Source organism: Crocuta crocuta, unplaced genomic scaffold, assembly GCF_008692635.1.
Source record: "Crocuta crocuta isolate KB4526 unplaced genomic scaffold, BGI_CrCroc_1.0 scaffold367, whole genome shotgun sequence".
In the NCBI taxonomy this organism is placed as follows: domain Eukaryota; kingdom Metazoa; phylum Chordata; class Mammalia; order Carnivora; family Hyaenidae; genus Crocuta; species Crocuta crocuta.
The window spans coordinates 5,418,886-5,441,705 of NW_027527936.1; the positions used below are offsets into that span (position 1 = coordinate 5,418,886).

The window sequence follows — 22,820 nt, forward strand, 5'->3', positions numbered from 1 at the left end:
ACTAGGTTGATTATAGCCAGTTTTGTTTTGGGCACACTATGATGGGAAATAAAAATCAGAGTCTGATTTAGAAATGACTTGGACAGCTAGATCTCATCTCACCAAATATTACATTCCAGACAATGGCAACTATAGTCACATATGAGGGAACATGTTATCTATGCACCACCTAGATTTTTCCACTCATCTATTTAGGAAACCATAAATAATCCACTACAAAAGTTACCTTTTCCATGAAGTACTTTTTTAGTTGAGATCCTTTAAAATTTTTGTGCCTCTCACCTTTCCAATAGTCTCATTTTCACTGATAGAGACAGCACCCACTCATAATGGTGAAGCACAAGGACTTAGATTAGGTCTCTGCACATTAGTTATCACTGTTACTAAGTACAAACAATTTAACCATAAAATAAAGATATGCAATCTGAAGTATGATTCAGAATTGTGTACTGTATCTATAACAGAATTTAAAAATGAATTAAAAGCAGAGGGGTGCCTGGGTAGCGCTGTCAGCTGAGTGTCTGGCTCTTGATTTCACCTCAGGTTATGATCTCCAGGTTAGTGGGATCAGCCTGCGTCAGCTCTGCAATGGCAGCTGGGAGCCTGGTTGGGATTCTCTCTTTCCTCTCTTTCTGCCCCTCCTCCCGCGTGCATTCTCTCTCTCTCTCTCACAAAAAAAAAAACCAAACATTTAAAAAATAAATAATCAGAATTATAAGCAGAAATGTGTCCCAGATTTCTTATCATTCCAAACTTACTAAAATGGTTCCATGTATCTCCCTCAGCCAAGCTTTTAAACAGCCACTGATGAAAAAAACCTGTGAACTGCATTTATTAATAATATAAAGTCTTCCTAACATCTCCCCTTATTTCAAGAACTCTGATAAGATACTATAATCAACTGAAAGAATTACTTATATCAACATGTACAAACCATTTTGAACATCCAAGTTTATGGGTTCAATAGGCAAAAGGTCAAACACAAAGCAGCTGACTTGTAATTTCTGTAGAGCACTTCAAATGCTTTTCTTGTAAAATCACCAAAATAATTTAAAAACAAAAAAAAAATCCTAGGAACACTGACAAAAATAAACTTTTCTGTTGAAAGAATGTAGTATGTTAAATTGAAACTGACTCTCCTAAGGAAGATGACGGCTTATTTTACTATTAATTCCCAAGTTCTCATTTACGATTAGAATTTTATTATCTTTTAGGCAGACTGCAACCTGAAACTCAAGCACCTTCTCAAACACTGAAGTTACCTATTTTTGGTTTCACTCTATGCCTTTTTGTTTTCAGTTAAACTTCTGGATCTGATGGTTTAAAAGTGGGGGACGGGGGCAAACAAAAAGACGGCCTTTTGTTTGAAAGGGCACAATAATCAGGCACTCCACAACTAAAGTTCGTTTTCACTAGTTGTCTCACAGCGTTGCAATCAATGTCCCAAACTTATAGGCACTCTGATTCCCTTTCAAGTATTACACAGAAAAGGCCAAAAAAGTTCAGAAGTCCGTCAAATTACAAATCTGAGTCTTCTGAAGACTACCAATCACTTTACTTTTGGATTGGATTTACAAAGGAACGTGTGACTTCTGTTACTAAAACATGAACCACACCATTAACTGTTTTTTTTTTTCCTGGTAAGCAATAAATATCAAAGTTAAGAATAAGTATTTCAACAAATATGACAAACCAACCTCAGGGCACAAAGTTGGCTGACAGAATGATCATCACAGCACAATTTCAAAACTATAAGCAACCACACACACACGCACGCACACACACACACACACACAACCGCACCCACTCTTACGTAAACTTTTGGAGTAAGCAAACTTCTTTGGCCTCACCTTTGTTTTCACCTAGCAAGGACTCTTCAAGACACCAATTGCAAGAAGACCAAAATATCAAAAGATTCAGTTGCTGCCCTCGTAGAAGAAACAACCAAAAATTTAAGACATGGTAATGTATTTAAGTTACCGAAGCTTAGGGCACTTCCCAAGCTACAGCCATTTTAGGTTCAGCCTTTCTTTTGAATTTCACGGGGGTGGAGAGGTAGATTTAAAACAGTAAAAAATACTTGCTAAAACTCTTCAAAATCAACCAGCTTTTTTTCGGAGAAGGGAAGCGATCCGTAGCTGTTGGATACCGACTTAATCTAAATCAGAAAAATACCTCGCTACCACAGAGAACCGAAAACCTGGTGGTTAAAGCTCTTCTTTTCCCCTCAGAGGTCCCACATTTGACTTAACTATTTTTTTCCTCCTTAGGTTTTCCTTTACTGGAAAACAAAAGCCCTTGGTTCTAATTTAAGAAGGAAAGAAAAAGAAACCCGTAAACCAAGCCACCAAGAAGCCGGAACGCCTGGAGAGGAGCCAGAGAGCCGCAGGTGAGCGTTCCGACCCGAAGACCAAAGTTGAAGTAGGAGCGCTCGGGCAAAGCCGCTGCAACACTAGACTGCAAAGCTTCTCGCGCGGGGGGAGGTGCCCGGTCCGCACCACAGGACTGTGAGCCCTGAGGCTCCTCTCGCCTTCCCGGAGCCGACCTACACCAACCACCTGTGTGAGAGAGCCTCCTTCAACTAGTTTCAACAGCCGGTTGATCAGGCACCGGGCGGAGCCCCTAGCCGGGACGACTCAAGATCCCCTACCGCCCGTTGCCCGGAACCCCTACTCACCCGGCAGTGGCGGGGCTACAGCTTGGGACCATACGCGGAGTCTGAGGGCGCGTCCCCAGCTTCCTGATCCCGCAAAGGTGGAGAGCCCACAACCATAACAAAGCTCTTCCCAAAATGGCTGCCCGGCCCACACGGCCCAGGAGGGGCAGGGGGGAGGAGCGACAACCAGCCGGGCCCTCCCCCCGACCACGCCTCACACACGCCCACCCACTCGCCCCGCCCACAGGAGCGCAGGCGCAGGAGCCCTTCTCGGGTGACCCTGCCGGCGCCCCACTCAGCCAACGTTCTGCCGCGTGAAAGGCGGTTATTCCGTGCGTGGTCCCCAATCCCCCCTCACGGCCGCTTGAGGCAGTGCCCCCACCCCTCTGCCGACTTGAATTCTCTGCCTTTCCTCGCGCAGCCTGAGACGGAGAGACCAGCCGAGTTTGGTATCCCTCGTCTTATCCCCCGGCTCAACTCCAGGGCCTAGATGCGTGTGAATGAGTGGGTGGGTGTGTGTGTGTGTGTGTGTATTGCTTTTCCCCGCCCCTTCAACTTCCCGTACCCCACTTCTGAGCATGCTCGCATCCCCAAACTACCCGTAAAAGCACTAGCAAACCGGTTTCGTAGGATCCTGTGTTTTCCGACCCTTCCCACCGTCTGCTCTTTCCTGTGCGCGCGTCGTTAAGATTCCAGCCCCCAGCGGGCCACACCGCCCGACTCTTGAGGCCTGCGCTGCTGGTCCCGACGCGCTATACCCGCTGGGAGTGGTAGTTCCGCCTGATGGCTGGCGTCATGGCGTTGGCCCAACGCAGGGCAGATTTCTATCCGAAGCCTGCTCCTATGCCTGAGCGGAGAAGTTGTTTCTCTGACCCAGAGCCTTATTGGATATCGCACTACTGGAAGGGGCGGCGCTGCCATGACAGAAGGAAATAAAAGTGAAAGCCTATCGCGATTAGAAGCGGTTATTATTACTAAGAGTTCGCAGTGGGCCCATCCTGCACAGGACGCTAAGCCATATGGTGTCCAGCAACCGGGAAACTAGATTACCTAGAATCCTGAGGTATTGGAGGAACTGACCAGCGTGGGCCCTTTCAGTTCTATTGTTTTCAGATGGACGCCCAAATTGCTCGGCGCTGTCTCCTTTGATAGACTGAAATGGGAGGTCCAGAGAAGAGAAACTTGTCCAAGGTCACAGAGCTGATAAATAAAAATTAAAACAGAAGGTGACAGAAAGAATGACTTAACTTTTCAGATCAACCTAAACCAATGCCCTTATCACCATACCTTTCATGGAAGCAAAAGTCCTGCCCCGTGTATTCTTTATTTCTTAATTAAGCTTCCAAGCAACGAGAATGGAAGTAAAGACAGTTTTGTTTTTCTTAATAGTTCAGGACCCTAATATGGAGTAAAATGTGGCCCATCGATCCTAGAAACCTTGTTAAAAGTTCCAGAGATGGCAAGCAATTTAGTCAAGTCACTCTTGACCTAGACTCCAAATCTCTCTTACATTCCTACACCACTATCACTCTGAGATTGTTTCAGTAGTTGCACTCTACCTTCCCGAACTCGGAGGATCAGATTCTCCTGCTGAGCTGAGAAACCTAGAAGAGAGAGGCCAGGACCATTCAGGAACCCTACAGACTTCAAAAGCCGGCTTCCAGAATTAAGATTTAAAAGAATGACCCAAAGTGGAAAGCCTGGCATGGGAACCTGTCAGCGCCGGTCAAGTTCCCACCCGGACTCTTTTCCCCCCTCAGAATTGTTCTCAGGAAGTGTGGGGGGTGAGGGGGAGTGTTACCACCCATCTGCCGGAAGTTGCCTTTTCCTGAATACCTGGCGGTTCTTGCGGCTCAGCTTTCCATCTCCCGATTCCAAGCTGGCAAGTAAGTAGCAGGGCGGCTGCCACAGGGTGCAGATTGGGAATGGGATCACCAAGGATTGAGGATAAATCAAAGCTGCGGGCACTATCGGGCAAAGTTTCCCGAGGACCTTTCGTCCAGACACTTTTCTCTCAAATGTTCACTCCGAGGCTTCGCAGTTTGCAAGTCTCCCCTCTGGGGCAGTGGAAATACCGTCCGTTTTCACTTAAATTGAGCGGATTAACCCCTGGGTCTTTGCCCTTAATTTCCACATCAGTTGCAGTTCCCGAGATTTAGGCTATCACTCTTTCCCTTTAACAACCAAGAGTTGGAAAGCACGAGGTCAGAGTGCATAAGGAGTCCCGAAAGTGAAGAGAGCATTGAAATTTTAAGTGCGGGTGGTCTGGAAAGCCTTTACGCAGATAATTTTGAGCAACAGTGAATGTGTGGGCCCTGCAGATATGTGTTTGGAGTTCAGGAGGGGGTGTAAAAGTGCCATTCCTAGGACCGGGATAACTTACTTCCTCCGTCTTTATGTTACAGGATGAAAACATTGGCTGGTATACAGGGTTTCTCTACCCCGTCCTACGAGCTGTGACCTAGAAATTCGTTCATTAAATAGTTTAATTAGGTGGCAAATGTGGCTTGGATCTTTTAGACACCTATTCTTCTGGTTAAGAATGAAACTCATGTAAGACAGATCTAGATTCATATTCTCACTCAACCACTTACTACTGGCTGCTTACATTAGACAGGGTTCTTAACTGTTTCCCTTGATGTAAGATGGGAATATAGTTAAATGCTTTTTGAGTGCCTACTCTGTGTCAGGGACAGTTCTCAGCTCTTCACATATTTTATTTCATTTAATTTCTGCAGTGACCCCATGAAGTTCTTGTAATTATTTCAAAGGCGAGTGAACTGCAATATAACAAGGTTAAATAACTTGTCCAAAGTCACATACTTGATAAGCGGTGGAGCTAGGATCCCAACATAAATTGACTCCAAAATCTTCACTCTAATTTAACAGGCTACATGTGTTCTTTCAGCACTAAGTTGATAAGGTTGTTGTATTCATTGAGTTAATGCATATAAAACACATAGTTACAGTGCATGGTTCACAGCTAAATTGTATTGATTGCTACCATCATTTGGAACTGTAAATGCCTAAGCCCCAAAATAGGTAACTAAGATGAAAAAAGAGAACAGAGAAGCTATAACTTTCAGTTTTAATGAGAAACTGCACTTCATGGAAACAATTTACGCAAGGTCACAAAGCTGGGGAATTATAGAGGTGTTTGTAAAATACAGATCTTCTGTCTCTGTGCATTACTTTTTCTATTACACCAAACAGCAAAAGCTAGAATCGTTCAGGGGTGCCTGGGTGGCTCAGCTGGTTAAGCGTCCAGACTTCAGCTCAGGTCTTGATCTCACGGTTGGGAAGTTCAAGCCCTGCTGAGAGTGCAGAACCTGCTTTGGATCCTCTGTCTGTCTCTCTTTCTGCCTCCACCTCGCTTGCCTACGCACTCTTGCTCTCTTTCTCTCTCTCAAAAATAAACATTAATAAAAAGAAAAAAGAAAAGAATGGTTCAGAGATGAAAAGGATCTATTAATGTGTTACTGAGTTTTTTGAAAACATTAATGATTACTTTCAAAGGAAAGTGTGTTACATGGAAAAAATTCTTGAGTTACTACTTATAAAAAATATGTATAAAATGAAGAGAATTAAGTGACATCTTGTTTTGTACACAGCAACATACTTCTGATTCTGCTCCTCCACTTAGCTGTAAAAATGCATTAATCAGAACTGCCTGGCATCTTCCTGAGCAAGACTTTCAATTGGACCCAATATGCTTCATTTCATCCAGAAGTTTTCTCAAGCATCTTTAAAGGTTGGCTCATTCAGCAAATATTAGCTGGCAGTGCTTTGCTGAGGCAATAGCAGTGAAAAAAAAAAAGACAAAAATCTTTATCCTTGTATATTTAGGTGATGCAGGAAAGGGTGGGTAAAACACAAATTATTTCATATGTCAAGTTGTAACCTCTGGAAAAGTCTAAGACAGAAGGGGAATAGGGAATATCAACAATAAATTTAAGATTGCACTTAAAAATAGGTCAGAAGAGAGGGAATGGTCTGTGCTCAAAGAAGAACATTCCAAACAAAAGGAAGAAAAGACTCCAGGATGGAATCATTCTTAGCATTTTGAGGAGTCACCAAGTTTCTTAAATAACTTTTTTTTAATCTATTGCTTTTTGAGTCACTGTTCATCTGTTAACTAGTTGAAGTCTGGAATCTGCTCACTAAAGCACAGAATCAGCAGGAAAGGTTTTTACTTTGGCAGTGATCATGAAAGTCACTGGGGAGTTTTTGTTTGCTTTTGTTTAAAGACAAAGAAAAATACACGATTCTGACTCTCAAGTATATGAAGACAAACACATAATTTAAATTCACTGTGAGAATTATGATAGGAGTATGCATAAGATACTTACGTTATAAGAGCATTAATTCAGATTGGGGAATGGTTCATGCTGAATTTTGAAAGATGGGTTTCCTATAGAGAAAAGTAGGCAGAGACCTGTAGGAAGGAATGGAGCTATGGAAAGTCTGCAGTGTCTATAAAGCTAAATTGGAAGGTAGATTGCTTTATCAATATAAAATAGCATTCCCACAGTAATTAATGCTGCTGCTTTTGCAAGTTATAAATAGAAGAGGTAGTTTAAAATGCCAGATATTAAAGATGTAATCTTTACCTGTTCCTCTTTCAGATACTCCTTTCATGGGATAAGATTAGTGGAAGGAAAAAAATACATCACTTTGTTTCTATTCAGTAGTGTCTTGTGCATGTTGTAGAACTGTTTGCGAGCCTTAGCTAGCATTAACATCACCCTATAGTATAATCTTTTTGTAAGTTTGATGTACAAATGGAAAGCAGATGGTTTGTTTTTGTATTGTTTCCATTTGGGATTAACTAAGACATTGTGATTATTTTAAAATTTGTTTTTGTCTACTGGTTGTGTTTTCTCTTTAGATGCTGAAGTACCCTTTCACATTCCGACTAAGAGCCAGCAGAATAGAAGCACTTTCTCTCAAGACAGGTCTCCAGCAGAACTTTTCCCCTTTGTTTCCAAGGCCTTGGTTTGTCTCATCATTTCCAGTGTATATGAGCAAGACACAATACTATCATACTTCCCCATGCAGCTTTAAGAAGCAGCAGAAGCAAGAAGTCCTTCCAGCCAAGCCACCAGGCACCATAACTTTCCTGCTTGACAGTCCGAAGCCAGTATTATACATAATTCTGGCAGGACTAATCCCCTTCGTTGCTCCACCACTGGTCATGGTGATGACAGAGACTTATATCCCCTTATTAGCTTTTACTCAGATGGCTTATGGAGCCAGTTTCCTATCTTTCTTGGGAGGGATCAAATGGGGTTTTGCTCTGCCAGAAGATAGTACAGCCAAACCAGACTTCCTCAATTTAGCTAGTAGTATAGCTCCTCTTATGTTTTCATGGTTTGCCTTCCTTATTTCTGAAAGACTCAGTGAGGCTATAATCACAGTAATGGTAGGTTTGGGGATTGCATTACACATTGAACTTTTTCTCTTGCCACATTATTCCAACTGGTTCAAAGCCCTTAAGATAGTAGTCACTTTAGTGGCCTTGCTTTCATTTATAATCACTTTACTAGTTAAAGATATTTATCCAGAGAAGGAACCCCAGAGGCCTGGTCAAGTAGAATAAATATAAAACTACTCTGTAGATGACATTAGCAAATAGGTGGTTCCCGTGTGGAGCTGTCATTGCAGTTGGCCCTGGAAATTTGCATTCCCAAGCTCATTTTATCTAGTATAATGTAGTTATATGAGCTGAAAGGATCTGGCGCTCTAAAAGTTAGAAGGGCAGTATAACAAAGGGGAAGCCATATTCAAAGAAAAGCTGAACACATTTTCGAGTTTTCATCCAGTTTTTATAGGCACAACCCCATCTTCAAATAACATCAGCTGGTCAAAAAAATTTTTTAAATAAAGCCACTAGTATATATAAGTTAGGAAAAGTCAAACTTGATGTTGTAACAAGCAGGGTGATCTAGTTTTACATGTTAACTCAGAGAAGCTTCTTTAAAAACAAAAGCAACACTTGATTCTAACTTGAAAATTTGGTCTCTTGAGATTCTTATTCTCCTAAAAAAGGAAAAAACATTTTAAATGGCAAAAGACTATAATCAGTAGGGGCGTCTCAGTGACTCAGTTAAGTGTCTGACTGAATTTCAGCTCCGGTCATGATCTTATGGTTTGTGAGTTTGAGCCCCGTGTCAGGCTCTGTGCTGGCAGTGCTGAACCTGCAAGTGATTCTCTCCTTCTTTCTCTGCCCTTCCCCTGCTTGCTTGCTCTCTTTCAAAATAAATCAATAAACTTAAGAATATAAACCTGGTATATCTTTGGATAATGCATTCAAATATTAGTTAACTTGAATTTCATAAATTGTATGATGAATTCCTAGATCCCATATCTCCGAATGTGATCTAGAGGGGTAATAAGGCTAAAGTGAGGGCATAAGAGTAGACTGTAATATAATATTTCCAGCATTCTTTTTTTTAACCAGTATTCCTTACAATAAGGGAAAACTTAGAGATAAACATGCATACAGGGAAAATGCCATGTTTACATGAAGGTGGCCATCTACATTCCAAGGAGAGAAGCCTAGAATACTTTCCTTTTAGCCCTCAGAAGGAACCAACTATCAACACATTGATTTTAGACTTCTAGCTTCCAAAACTATGAGACAGTAAAAGTTATTGTTTAATTTCTGTGGTACTTTGTTACAGCAGCCCTAGCAAATATAATACCGTAGAGCTAGACCTTGTTCTGATCATTGAGAAGCTTACTGATTAAAATCCATAGCTGAAACCACCACACAATCCTTCTTTATTAATGCAGAGAATAGTTTACCTACAGTCTGACACTGCAGAAAAGAAACCTTACACTTCAGAAGCTCTCAGATTCTACTTAGTGGTTTGGTGAGGAAACTTACTTGCTTCTAAATTACTTGAGGACTACACAAAAAATTCCTCTGATCTCAAATTCATCATCTTTCAGAATAGGGGCAAGTCACTTTTAAGCTAATTGCCCAATTTCAATAAACACTGCAGGTAAATGCACTTTGTAAATAAATTACAGTGTATGATTCTTTAAGAAAACTGATTTTAGGGGCACCTGGGTGGCTCATCAGTTAAGCGTCAGATTTCAGCTTAGGTCATGATGCGCAATTTATGAGTTTGAGCCCCACATCAGGTTCTGTGCTGACAGCTCAGAGCCTGGAGCCTGCTTTGGATTCTGTGTCTTCCTCTCTCTCTACCCCTTTCCCACTCATGCTCTCTCTCTCAATAAATAAAACATTAAAAACATTTTTTAAAAATGATTTTAGGGGGGGCGCCTGGGTGGCTTAGTCGGTTAAGCGTCCGACTTTCGCCTGGGTCATGATCTCGCGGTTCGTGGGTTCGGGCCCCGCGTCGGGCTCTGTGCTGACTGCCGGCTCAGAGCCTGGAGCCTGTTTCAGTCTGTGACTCCCTCTCCCTCTGACCCTCCCCTGCTCACGCTGTCTCTCTCTCTGTCTCTCCCCCAGAAATAAATTTAAAAAACATTAAAAAATTAAAAAAAAAAATGATTTTAGGGGCGCCTGGGTGGCTTAGTCGGTTAAGCATCCAACTTTCGCTTAGGTCATGATCTCGCGGTTTGTGGGTTCGAGCCCCGCGTCGGGCTCTGTGCTGACAGCCAGCTCAGAGCCTGGAGCCTGTTTCAGTCTGTGACTCCCTCTCTCTCTGACCCTCCCCTGCTCACACGGTCTCTCTCTCTCTCTCTCCTAGAAATAAATAAAACATTAAAAAAAAATGATTTTAAAGTACATCTGACTTTACATTGCACAGGACATCTTGAAGTATATTAGATCGTCAAATATTCTGAAGGAAGATCACATTAATAGCTGCTCAGAAAACAGATTTAAATGTAAGAACTAAATGTGCAAGTCCCTAAAGGTAAAACACTAAAAAATGTAGTCAATCCTATTACAGTTTGGTGGTGATCCAGGAACACCGCTAATAAACTTATAAATCAAGGAAAGCAAAAACCAACATTCTTTATTAGCACATTATTTTTAAAACCGTGTCATTACCCAGAAAATAATAGGTATTTTTACATTATTTATTTACAAAGACTGTCTGGAAGCCCAAACATGGATTGTCTTGACATGTTTCTGCCACCACAATACAAAATGCCTCCCCTCACAGTACCATTTTAGGCACAAGGCAATAATGAGAACTAAATTATAGTAGTATTTTTTAAGTCTCTTTTGAACCAGAATGCAGATTTTTCTGTAACTAGAAATATTAAAGGCACATGAATTAGAGCTTAAATAATTTACAAATGATTTTGATACTTCATTCCTTGACATTTTATAGATTTCAACCAACCATCTATGACCCTTCAGACTTTCAGGATACCCCAAAGAAAGGGACACAGAGCTTTGTGTCTGCACTACATAAGCTTTTCTTAATATATGCATATGGTTAAGTTATGAAAGAAAGTATCTTTGAGGGCAAATCCAAATATTTTGGATGTGAGTGCTACCTGAATCTTTAATGCTTACCAAAGATTTTCTGTCTAAATAAGCTGCTGATACCTGTTAACAATACACTGAAGAACTTTAGTAAAGAAAAGGGGAAATCAAGGATATACAAATCAAATCCTGAAATCACTAGGTAAACCTAAATGTATGCAAGACCTTTAATATATATGGTTCCAAACGACTAGTAGAAATAAATAAAATGATGATCATGTACACAAAGAATATTCTTTTCAGAACTGGATAGAGAACAATTCTTTAGAATGTTTCTCAGGGGAAAAACAAAGTTTTGAGAAGCAGTTTGGATCAGAGTCCCTTCAACTTAACAATGTCTATAAAAAGCTTCATAGGTACCTACAATTCCACTTTCTCCAAGCCAGGCAGTAGGCTTTGTACTAAGTTCATACTTAGGCTTGCCCAAGTACAACTAAGCTTTACAAAGCTTGACAATGTAATAAAATTCCCTCTTCCTGAAGCCAAACTGATAACTATTTAGAAAACAGGAAAGAAATTTAACACCTCCCACTAGGCTCTGATACCCATTATATCATCCAATTTCTCTAATGGACTGTCACTAAGAACCTCCTAGTAATTCCTCACTTGCATTTTCAGCATTAAGACAAACAATATAAGTGAACAAAAGCTTTTTTAATCCTGTTAACAATAGGCAAAAATGTATATAAACATCTATACAGATAGCTAGATATTTCCCATATATCCCTCCCAGTATATCTCCTGCTAATAAAAAGTCTGGGGCTAGTGAAAACTCCTGGCATCAAATGAAAGTAGGGAGTTGTTTCATTGGTTTTTCTCTGTAGGTTCAACTATAGCCATGGAAAATTGTGTTGTAGACTGAATCATGAATGTACAGACATCCTTAAACTGTCTCACTAATATTCTTACATCACACAAAGGTCATGTTACAGCTTGGCTTGCCCTGGAGAAGCAGCTAAAGGGGCTATCAGTCAAGAAGCTTCTAGCAAATCATTTTTACAATTAGGATTATTCCCTTAGGGGAGAATTCTAGAGCATAAACAGCATTTCTATTGGTAAGCTTGACAAATTTGTGTGAGTTATTAATTTAGGATATATTCCATATCTCTTCTCACTCAAATTCTTAGAAAAATCATTCTTTAGTCATCTACCTACTAAATACATGGAAAACTCAATAGAATCATCAAATATATGTGTGATTTGCAAAGAGTCAGATCCTATATTTTCAAAATGTTTCTTGTGCTCCCTTATGCTTTATGTTTCATAATACAGCAACACCTCCTTCACAACGACTGGTGATCATGTTACCGATTTCTGTCCATGTATCTGAATGAGGGTTATAAACTTCAACAGAGTCCAAGGTACCTGGGGCCAAGAAATCATGGCTGGAAGATCGACCTCCAGAAACATATAGAAGCCCATTAACTGCCACAACACACATGCCTGCTCTAGGCACTTTCATCGACGCAACTTCAACCCACTTTTCCTGGTTAAGAAGAAAAAAAAAAGCAGAATCATAAAAATAGAGAAAACCCTTAAGAAATCAGATACTCTAGTTCTTTTTACATGTTTAAATTTCAAACTCACAATCCAGTCATATATATATAGAACATTTTCAAATGAACTTTTGAGTAGGTATAGTCAAAGTAACAAATTTAGAGGAAAACAATTGAAAAACATGTCTGTGATTAATTATAAATGATGATCAGGAGATAATCTAGAAATCCTATATAGGCAGGCATTCTTTAAAACTAGTTCTATTGAATGTAAGTAGGTAATGCACACATACACAAAACAAACCCACAGAGCTCCAAGGAGAAAAAAGCTTCTATATACAGAAGGACTTTTAATATGCTAATAACCTTTATTAATCTCCAAGACAATGACATTGCTATCAACACTTACCCAGTCATTAACCATGGAATCCTTTTTTTCAAAGACCATCTAGTGGAGTTAATACTCTGCAAAATGTATTTTCAGAAACAGTATACATTGGGGATCAGAAACTATAGCCTATTTTTGTGAGAATCATCTTTCCAGATTAAATTATTTTAAAAAATAAGAATATTTCAAATGGTGTTGGGAAAACTGGACTATATGCCAAAAAATAAAACAGGACCACTTTCTTACACTATACACAAAACTAAGCTCAAAATGGGTCAAGGACCTAACTGTGAGGCCTGAAACCATAAAAATCCTAGAAGAGAGCACACACAGCAATTTCTCGGACATCAGCTGTAGCAATAATTTTCTGGCTAGGTCTCCTGGGGCAAGGCAAAATAAATAAAAGTAAATATAAACTGTTGGGACTACATCAAAATAAAAAGCATCTTCTGCACAGTGAAGAAAACAATCAACAAAACGAAAAGACAACCAGGGCGCCTGGGTGGCCTAGTCGGTTAAGCGTCTGACTTCAGCTCAGGTCATGATCTCACGGTTCGTGGGTTCGAGCCCCATGTCAGGCTCTGTGCTGACAGCTAGCTCAGACAATGGAGGCTGTTTTGGATTCTGTGTCTCCCTCTCTTCCTGAACCTCCCCTGCTCAAGCTGTCTCTCTCTCTCAGAAATAAATAAAAACATTTAAAATTAAAAAAAAAAAAAACCGAAAAGACAACCTACTGAATGCAAGAAGATATTTGCAAATGACGTATCTGATAAAGACTTAATATCCAAAATATATAAAGTACTGTCACAACTCAATCATCAACTATAATCATCATCATCACCATCACCATCCAATTAAAAAATGGACAGAAGACATGAACAGATATTTCACCAAAGAAGACATCCAGATGGCCAACAGACACATGAGAAGATGCTCAACATCACTCTTCATCAGGGAAAAGCAAATCAAAACTACAATGAGATACCACCTTACCACCACAATTGAGCCCTACATTGTGCATAGAGATTACTTTAAAAAATAAAAATAAAAATACAACACAGGAAGCAAAGTGTTAGTAAGGATGTGGAAAAAAAGGAACCCTTGTGCACTGTTGGTGGGAATGCAAACTGGTACACCCACTGGATAAAACAGTATGGAGGTTCCTCAGAAAGTTAAAAAGTACTGCCTACAATCCAGTAATGGCAGTACTGGGTATTTACCCTAAAAGTACAAAAACACTAATTCTTTTTTTTTAAAGGTTTTATTTATTTTTGAGAGAGAGAGAGACAGAGCATGAGTGGGGGGGACAGAGAGGGAGACACAGAATCAGAAGCAGGCTCCAGGCTCTAAGCTGTCAGCACAGAGCCTGATGCGGGGCTCGAACTCACAAACTGCGAGATCATGACCTGAACCGAAGTCGGTGCTCAACCAACTGAGCCATCCAGGTGCCCCTAAAAACACTAATTCAAAGGGACACATGCACTTCTATGTTTACTGCAGCATTATTTACATAGCCAAATTACAGAAGCAGCCCTCAGTGTCCATCAATAGAGGAATGGATAAAGAATAGTATATAAACACAATGGAATATTATTCACCCATTTAAAAAAATGAAATCTCCCCTATCATAAAAACAATGAAATCTCCCCTATAAAAATGGTTCTTGACAAGAATAAGGGAACCCTAGGGCTCATCCCACAATGTTGACGTTTCATTTTTATCAGTGTATTAGAACTATAGTTTGCTTTTTATCCTGAGTAGCCTCAAAATAAACTCTGTAGGATCAGACACATGTTTTACATTATCTTTAAGATTTGGATCTATAGGGGCGCCTGGGTGGCTTAGTCGGTTAAGTGTCTGACTTCGGCTCAGGTCATGATCTCGCGGTTCGTGGGTTCGAGCCCTGCGTCGGGCTCTGTGCTGACTGCCAGCTCAGAGCCTGGAGCCTATTTCAGAGTCTGTATCTCCCTCTCTCTCTGACCCTCCCCTGCTCACGCTATCTCTTTCTCTCCTAGAAATAAAAAAATAAAAAAAATAAATAAAAGATTTGGATCTATAATGTATGTCTTTAGTAGATAGTAAATAACAGTAACATTTTAGATTTATGCATGAAAAACCAAGGTAACTCACTACTGATAAACACTTACTTTGGAAACAAAAATCTATTCATTTCCAGCCATATAGAAAAAAAATAGCAACAGAAAGTGCCCTTAGAAAGTTTATTTTCTAGATTGCCAAGTAAGATCACACAGAAGGTCAAAGGAATTTGAACTATAACCAAAGTCTGAAATTTGTTAGAAATAAGAATCAAAATCATGCTTTACAATTCTATTCTTGCCACTTCCATTCAACATTGTACTAGAGGTTTTAGCCAAGGCAATTAGGAAAGAAAGTATATTATTGTACTAAATTGTGTAAACAAACTTATTTAACTTTGTTTAACCCAAGTTTCCCTAAATATAATTGATTAGGGGAACATGTTATGTAATTCCTACTAACAGTGCAAAAAATTAGAGACACCTGGGTGGCTCAGTCAGTTGAGCATCTCTCAATTTTGGCTCAGGTCATGATCTCACCGTTTGTGAGATCAAGCCTGCATCAGGCTCTGCACTGGCAGTGCGGAACCTGCCTGGGATTCTCTCCCTCCCTCTCTCTCTACCCTTCCCCCACTCATGCTCTCTCTCTCAAGATAAATATTAAAAAATGCAAAAAATTAGTACTCTGTGGAAATTAATTTGGAGAAAATTGCTCTAACCTATAATCCTACAGCATTAACACACCTTATTACTGCATTATTCCAGCACCTAACAAACTGTGATGTAATTGTTTGTCTATTTATTTCTCTATATTCCCCACTAGAACTTAGGCTCCTTACAAACTGGGGCCTTGCATGTTTAGTTTGCCCTGTTTCCCCATGCATAGTGTATGATCCATAATTACATACTAAGAAGTCTGTACATGCTAATGAATAAATGGACTAATGAATAAATGCATGATAGAACAGTGATTCAATGAAAACAAAATCTTCCCCTATCTTTCTCTAATCTTCCCTTCCTAGCATAATTAGGTCAGCCCAGTATCTGAGAGCAAGAAAAAACATTGGTGAGCTCACATGCACAGTGACAAGAAGGGTTATGTACAGAAGTAGCAGTTAAAGAAGAGAGTTGGACATAGTAGGGAGATTTGTTTCATTTAATAAGTAAATTGAATGAACAAATAAATATACAGTTGACCCATTAACAGCAAGGAGGTTAGGGGCACCTACCCCTATGCAGTTGAAAATCCATGTATAACTTTTGACTCCCCACAAACTTAACTACTAATAACTTACTATTAGTAAATTTTATTAAGAAAATCATAAGGAAGAAAAGATACATTTACAGTACCATACTGTAAATATTGTAAAACTCTATGTATAAGTGTAACCATACAGTTCAAAACCATGTTGTTCAAGGGTCAACTATAGGTAGAATAATAGGACCCAAGTTTTTAACTAACAGAGAAATGGGTAAGGCCTGAAAGAATCTGAGATATTATACTGGAATTGGAGTTATCATTATGAACTCATGGCATGTTACAGAAATACTTACAAATTAATATGTGTGTGAATACATGTATATAAATATATCTATTTCCTAGCTCTGTTTACTGAGAGCCCCTGGAAGTAGCAATACCCGAGTAGTGATAAGCAGTCTGAGTGCCTAGACCTTGGTTTCTAAATACTATCTTTCCCTAAGACAAACTGCAAACTTCTTAGAGAAATGGCTGATTCCAAGGCTAGAGCAGAGAAAGTTCAAAATGAGCTTGAAATATTTTATTATCTAGAAAGTAAAGAAATGCTCAGTGAGTGATGGGAACATGTCAAAAGAACACAGGAAGGATTTCCACTTACAGTCATGGTAGACTAATTGTTACCAAAGTTGTCCTCCTGCCATAAAGACCCAGAAAACTGGACAAAACCTATGAAACAAAAGTTCTCAAACAACAGAAAATGAAAAATTGTGATCCCTCAGAAAAAGAAACACACAAGGTGTCCAAGCTTTCTGTCTGATGGGGCTTTCTGAACAGGGAAGGGGATTCCCAAGCAGAGCATGACAGTAATCTGATTTAGGAGACAGAGATCACAGTTTAGAGAGGTTGAAGCAGCGAAGATTTGCAAGCAAGACTGCCAGAGGTCCCCTTCTGTCCTGAGTACTACTAATCTGTGCAATGTATAAAGTGAGACGCTATGAGAACAGGCAAAGAGCTAATAGGAGCATGTGATGTAACAAGAAATACGTATTTGGTCTCTGGACCCAGTTCCTGACACAGAACTCCTAAATCCTCTGGAATTTCCTGGGTGATAGAGGTGTCTTTTGTTCTAATGAGGCAGCTCTTAGTAGTCTCCTTAATAGCTTCAGAATAAGAGCTGGTTATCAGAAAGACCATGCCAGAATTAGAAGCTCAGAATTTTTAGCCCCACCTGTATCACCTGGGTAGGGGAGAAGGGCTGGAGGTTGAATTAGTAACCAATTATGCCTACATGATGAAGCCTCCATAAAAATTCCTATACTATGGTGTTTGGAGAGCTTTCAGGTTGGTATAGGCATCCATGTACCACAAGGGTATCATATACCAAATTCTACAGACCCCTACACTCAAGACCCTTCTGGACCTTGCCATATATACCTCTTTATTTGGCTATTCACTTATATCCTTTATAACAAACTAGTAATAGTACATAAAGTGTTTCCCTGAGTTCTGTAAGCCATTAGAGCAAATTATTGAACCTGAGGAAAGGATTATGGGAACCCCTGATTAGTACCCAAATCAGACAAATGTAAAGACGTCTGCGGTTAACCTGATGTCCCACTACTTGAAATTGGTGTGTAAACGCCAGTCAGAGTGGCTAAAATGAGCAAATCAGAGAACTCTAGATGCTGGCGAGGATGTGGAGAAACGGGCACCCTCCTACACTGTTGGTGGGAATGTAAACTGGTACAGCCCCTCTGGAAAACAGTGTGGAGGTTCCTCAGGAAAATAACAATAGAACTCCCGTATGACCCAGCAATAGCACTGCTAGGAATTTACCCAAGGGATACAGAAATGCTGAGGCATAGGAGCACATGTACCCCAGTGTTCATAGCAGCACTCTCAACAATAGCTAAAACATGGAAAGGGCCTAAGTGTCCATCAACAGACGAATGGATCAAGAAGATGTGGTTTATCTATACCATGGAATACATGGCAATGAGAAACAATGAAATCTGGCCATGTGTAGCAACATGGATGGACCTTGAAGGTGTTATGCTGAGTGAAATAAGTCAGGCAGAGAAGGACAAATATCATATGTTTGCACGTATAGGAGGATTAGGAGGAACTTAACTGAGGAACAAGGGAAAGAAGAAGCAGGGGAATGGTGGGGGAAAGGGAGAGAGGCAAACCATGAGAGGCTCTTGAATGCTGACAAAAACTGAGGACTGATGGATGTGGGGGGGAGGGGGAATGGGCATAGAGGATGAGCACTGGGTGTTATGTGGAAACTAAGTTGACAATAAACTATTTGTAAAAAAAATTAAAAAATTAAAAATTAAAAAAAAAAGAAATTGGTATGTAAAGTGAGGGGCAGTCTTGTGAGTCCTTAACCTGTGGGGTTGTGAGGGTCAGAAATGAATTGACTTAAGGGTACCAGTTGGTGTCTATATAGAACAGTTTGGTATGGAAAACCTACACATTTGGTGTCTAAAGTATTCTGACAACAAAAATTGTTTTCCTTTATAGGAGTTGTAAGCTGAACAATTCCCAGAGCTCACACAAGGCTAAAGGACATTCTAGTTTTGATTAGCCAAAATAAAGAAACCTTGCTGAATAGCTGGGACATCAGCAGAGACTCAAGAAGAGTCATTCTTTAGTAGGAGACCTACAAGAACGACTACCCTAGACCTTCCCTACAAAGCTTAAAAACATTTTTCAAAAGAATCAATCTGATTTGCAAATGATATAACTGTTTATCAACAGTTAAAATAAAATCTAAATAAAATAAAAAATAAAATCTAAACACTAAGCAATATAAAATTCACAGTGCCCACCATCCAATCAACAGTTACTTAAAATGTGGAAAAGCAGGAAGAATGTGACTCAAACCAGAAAGAAAAAATTTCAAAAGGTCCAAAAGTGAGGATAATAATGCAATTAGCAGACAAGGACTTTAAAATAGATGTTATGAATATGTTCAAGGATCCAAAGGAAAATGTAGACATGATAAGGAGAGAAATGGAAGACATTAAAAAAATAACCAAAAATATTCTTTAGAGCTAAAAAATGTAATATCTGAAGAGAAAAAGTCCTTAAATGGAATTAGATACTGCATATTAGAAGTGAGTCAATGTAGATTAATAAACTTGAAAATCCAGCAAGAGAAACTATCCAAACTGAAACACAGAGAATAAAGTTTCAATTATACAGGATGAATAGGTTCTAAAGATCTATAGCACCATATAGCATGGTGACTATAGTTAATAATACTATATTGTATACTTGAAATTTGGTAAGAAAGCAGATCTTAACTACTCTCACCACACACAAAAGAAGGAAAAGAGAAACTGACACTAATGTAACACTGTATGTTAACAATACTGGAATTAAAAAAAAATTAGAATGACTAATACAGACTTCAGTAAAATGGGGGATAAAAAGGAAACTGTGATGTGATGAATATGCTAATCAGCTTGATTTGGTAATCATTTCATAATGTATATCAAAACATCAAATTATATACCTTAAATCTATACAATCTTTATCAAGTATGCCTCAGTGATGCTGTATAACAAAAATACAAAAAAAAAACATAAAAAACATATAACAAAAAAACCCAAAAAACTGAAGCACAGAGAGAAAAAAAGATGGGGAAAAAATTAACAGACTTTCAGTGACCTGTGGGACCTGGACATGTTATTGGAGTCTCAGAAAATCCAAGAATATCTAAGGAAATATGGCTGAAAACATTTTATTTTGTGAAAGCTATAATCCCACAAATTCAAGGAGTTCAGGGAATTCCAAGCAGGTTAAATACAAAACTCCATCAAGACACACCATAATCAAATTACTGGAAACCTATAATAAAGAGAAAATTGTAAAAGCCTCCAAAGAAAAAAAGACATGTCCAAGGGAACAAAGATAAGAATGACTACTGACTTCCCATCAGAAACAATGCAAAAAGATAATTAAACGACACTTTATAGGGAATGAGGGGAAAACCCATAAAATTCTGAGCTCAGTAAAATATCTTTTGGGGTGCCTGGGTGGCTCAGTCAGTTAAGCATCCAACTTCAGCTCAGGTCATGATCTCACAGTTTGTGAATTTGAGCCCTGCATCAGGGTCGGTGCTGACAGCTTGGAGCCTGAAGCCTGCTTCAGATTCTGTGTCTCCCTCTCTTTCTTTCCCTCCGCCACTCCTGCTCTGTCTCCCTCTTTCTCAAAAATAAACTTTGAAAGATATAGATATATATACATATATCTATATTTTTCAAAAAATGAAAGCAAGGGGCGCCTGGGTGGCTTAGTCGGTTAAGCGTCTGACTTTCGCTTAGGTCACGATCTCGCGGTTCATGGGTTCAAGCCCTGCGTCGGGCTCTGTGCTGACTGCCAGCTCGGAGCCTGGAGCCTATTTCAGAGTCTGTGTCTCCCTCTCTCTGACCTTCCCCTGCTCACGCTGTCTCTCTCTCTCTCTCCTAGAAATAAATAAAAAATATTTTAAAAAAATGAAAGCAAAAGAAAATCGTTTCAGAAAATGAACACTAAGACAATCAACGCCAACAGATCAACACTAAAAGAAATTAACTGAAGAGAAGTTCTTCATGCTAAGATAAAATGTTATGAGATAAACACTTAGTTCTATACAAAAGAATAGGGGCACCTAGTTGGCTCAGTCGGTTGAGCGTCCGACTTCGGCTCAGGTCATGATCTCATGGTTCGTGGATTCGAGCCCCACAGTGGGCTGTTGTTGCTGACAGTGAGTTCAGAGCCTGGAGGCTGCTTCGGATTCTTTGTCTCCCTCTCTCTCTGACTCTCCCCTGCTCACGCTGCCTCTTTCTCTCTCTCTCAGAAATAAATAAAACATTAAAAAATATATACTAAAGAATAAAACTAGGAATGATAAATATATACATAATTATAAAAGACTTTCACATTAAAATTTTATTTTAAATATAAATGACTGTTTAAGCAAATATAACAAAAGATATTGTGGGGTTTACAACATATATAGAAGTAAATATTTAACAAAAGCACAAAGAATGGAAAATGGGAAAGTGAAAGTCTATTTTTGTAAGTTTCTGATACTGAAAGTGAAGTGGTTTGTGGTGTCAACTACACTCGAATTAAAAAAAAAAAAACTTTTTTAGGGGCACCTGGGTGGCTCAGTCAGTTAAGTGTCTGACTTTGGCTCAGGTCATGATCTTGTGGTTCACGGGTTCCAGACTCATGTCAGGCTCTGTGCTGACAGCTCAGAGCCTGGAGACTGCTTCAGATTCTGTGTCTCCCTCTCTCTTACCCCTCTCTAGCTCGCAGTCTGTCTCTCTCTCAAAAATAAATAAACATTAAAAAAATCTTTAAAAAAAACACAAAAAATTGAAGTAGTTTAAATAAAAGAAAGTGAATTGGTATGATATGATTCGAAGGTAGTCTTGATACTATACATAGTATACATATAATATATAAACCCTACAATAACCACTAAGAAAAAGATGAAGAGTTATAGTTAATTGGACAATAAAAGAGATCAAATGGAATACTAAAACAATTGACATGAAGACAGAAAAGAGAGGGGAAAAATGAAAAAAAGTTGTATAAATAGAAAAATAGCAAAACAGGAGTCTAGAAACCAATTGTATCTGTAATTATATTACATATAAATAGTAAAAACTCTAAAGACTCCATTTGAAAGTCAAGAGATTGTCAAACTGGATTAAAAAGAGACTATAACTGGGTCACCCGGATGACTCAGTCAGTTAAGCATCCAACTCTTGGTCTTGGTTCAGGTCATGATCTCACAGTTTGGAAGTTTGAGCCCCGCAGTGGGCTCTGTGCTAACAGTAAGAAGCCTGCTTGGGATTCTCTTTCTCCCTCTCTCTCTGCCACTCCCCTGCTTGCTCTCTAAGTAAATAAACTTAAAAAAAAAAAAGAAAGAAAAAAAGAGACTACAACTGTATGTTACTTTACAAGAAATGCAACTTTTGGCTACATCAATGATTATATTACTATCAGACAATGTAGACTTTAGAACAAAATATATTACCAAAGATAAAGACAAATATTTCATGACTCTGAAAGGATCAATTCATCAAGAAGACATAATAATCTCAACCTGTACCTACTTTTTTAAAAAAAATTTTTTAATGTTTTTATTTATTTCTGAGAGAGAGAGGCAGCATGAACAGGAGAGGGTGAGAGAGAGGGAGATACAGAATCTGAAGCAGGCTCCAGGCTCTGAGCTAGCTGTCAGCACAGAGCCCGACGCGGGGCTCAAACCCACAAACTGTGAGATCATGACCTGAGCCGAAGTCGGACACTTAACTGACTGACCCACCCAGGCGCCCCTCAACCTGTACCTACTTAATAACAGAGATTCAAAATATGTGCAGGGAAGGGAAAATTCCTCCTTTACCCTTAAGGTCTTCCAGCTGGACTAAGCATTAAATTCACATGAGACAGATTAACAAGAGAAAAAAAGGTTTTATTACTTGCACACAAAGGCCGAATAATGTAATTGAAACCGAAAGAAGTGACAAAGGCAGGTGGTTTTTATATGTTTTAGACAAAGACAATAAATCT

General features: G+C 39.4%; 3 protein-coding genes across 10 annotated transcripts in view; 1 reads left to right on the top strand and 2 right to left on the bottom strand.

The window, feature by feature from the left end:
• GPBP1L1 (GC-rich promoter binding protein 1 like 1) overlaps nt 1-3,366 on the bottom strand; it is a 67,607-nt gene extending 64,241 nt beyond the window's left edge. For 2 of the 3 annotated variants that reach the window (XM_077752120.1, XM_077752121.1), the window contains exon 1: nt 2,678-2,828. The gene's annotated coding sequence lies outside the window, so the exon portion shown is untranslated. Of the gene's footprint in view, nt 1-2,677; nt 2,829-3,275 lie in introns of those variants that run through there. The other variant, XM_077752122.1, reaches the window with a different exon arrangement.
• Nucleotides 3,367-3,975: 609 nt separating this feature from the next.
• On the top strand, nt 3,976-9,890 carry TMEM69 (transmembrane protein 69). 2 transcript variants are annotated; one of them, XM_077752124.1, is made up of 4 exons: nt 3,976-4,542; nt 5,062-5,209; nt 6,268-6,407; nt 7,545-9,890. In XM_077752124.1, exons 3-4 carry the CDS (start codon nt 6,366-6,368, stop codon nt 8,253-8,255), a joined length of 753 nt encoding a protein of 250 aa, XP_077608250.1. In that variant the 5' UTR covers nt 3,976-4,542; nt 5,062-5,209; nt 6,268-6,365; the 3' UTR covers nt 8,256-9,890. The 2 variants fall into 2 exon arrangements, with proteins under 2 accessions (XP_077608250.1, XP_077608249.1); XM_077752123.1 differs by lacking the exon at nt 5,062-5,209.
• Nucleotides 9,891-10,626: 736 nt separating this feature from the next.
• Nucleotides 10,627-22,820, bottom strand: part of IPP (intracisternal A particle-promoted polypeptide) — a 33,740-nt gene continuing 21,546 nt past the window's right edge. For all 5 annotated transcript variants that reach the window (XM_077752126.1, XM_077752128.1, XM_077752129.1 and 2 more), the window contains one exon: nt 10,627-12,612. In XM_077752126.1, coding sequence (XP_077608252.1) covers nt 12,388-12,612 — 225 coding nt within the window. In that variant the 3' untranslated portion in view covers nt 10,627-12,387. The remainder of the gene's footprint in view (nt 12,613-22,820) is intronic.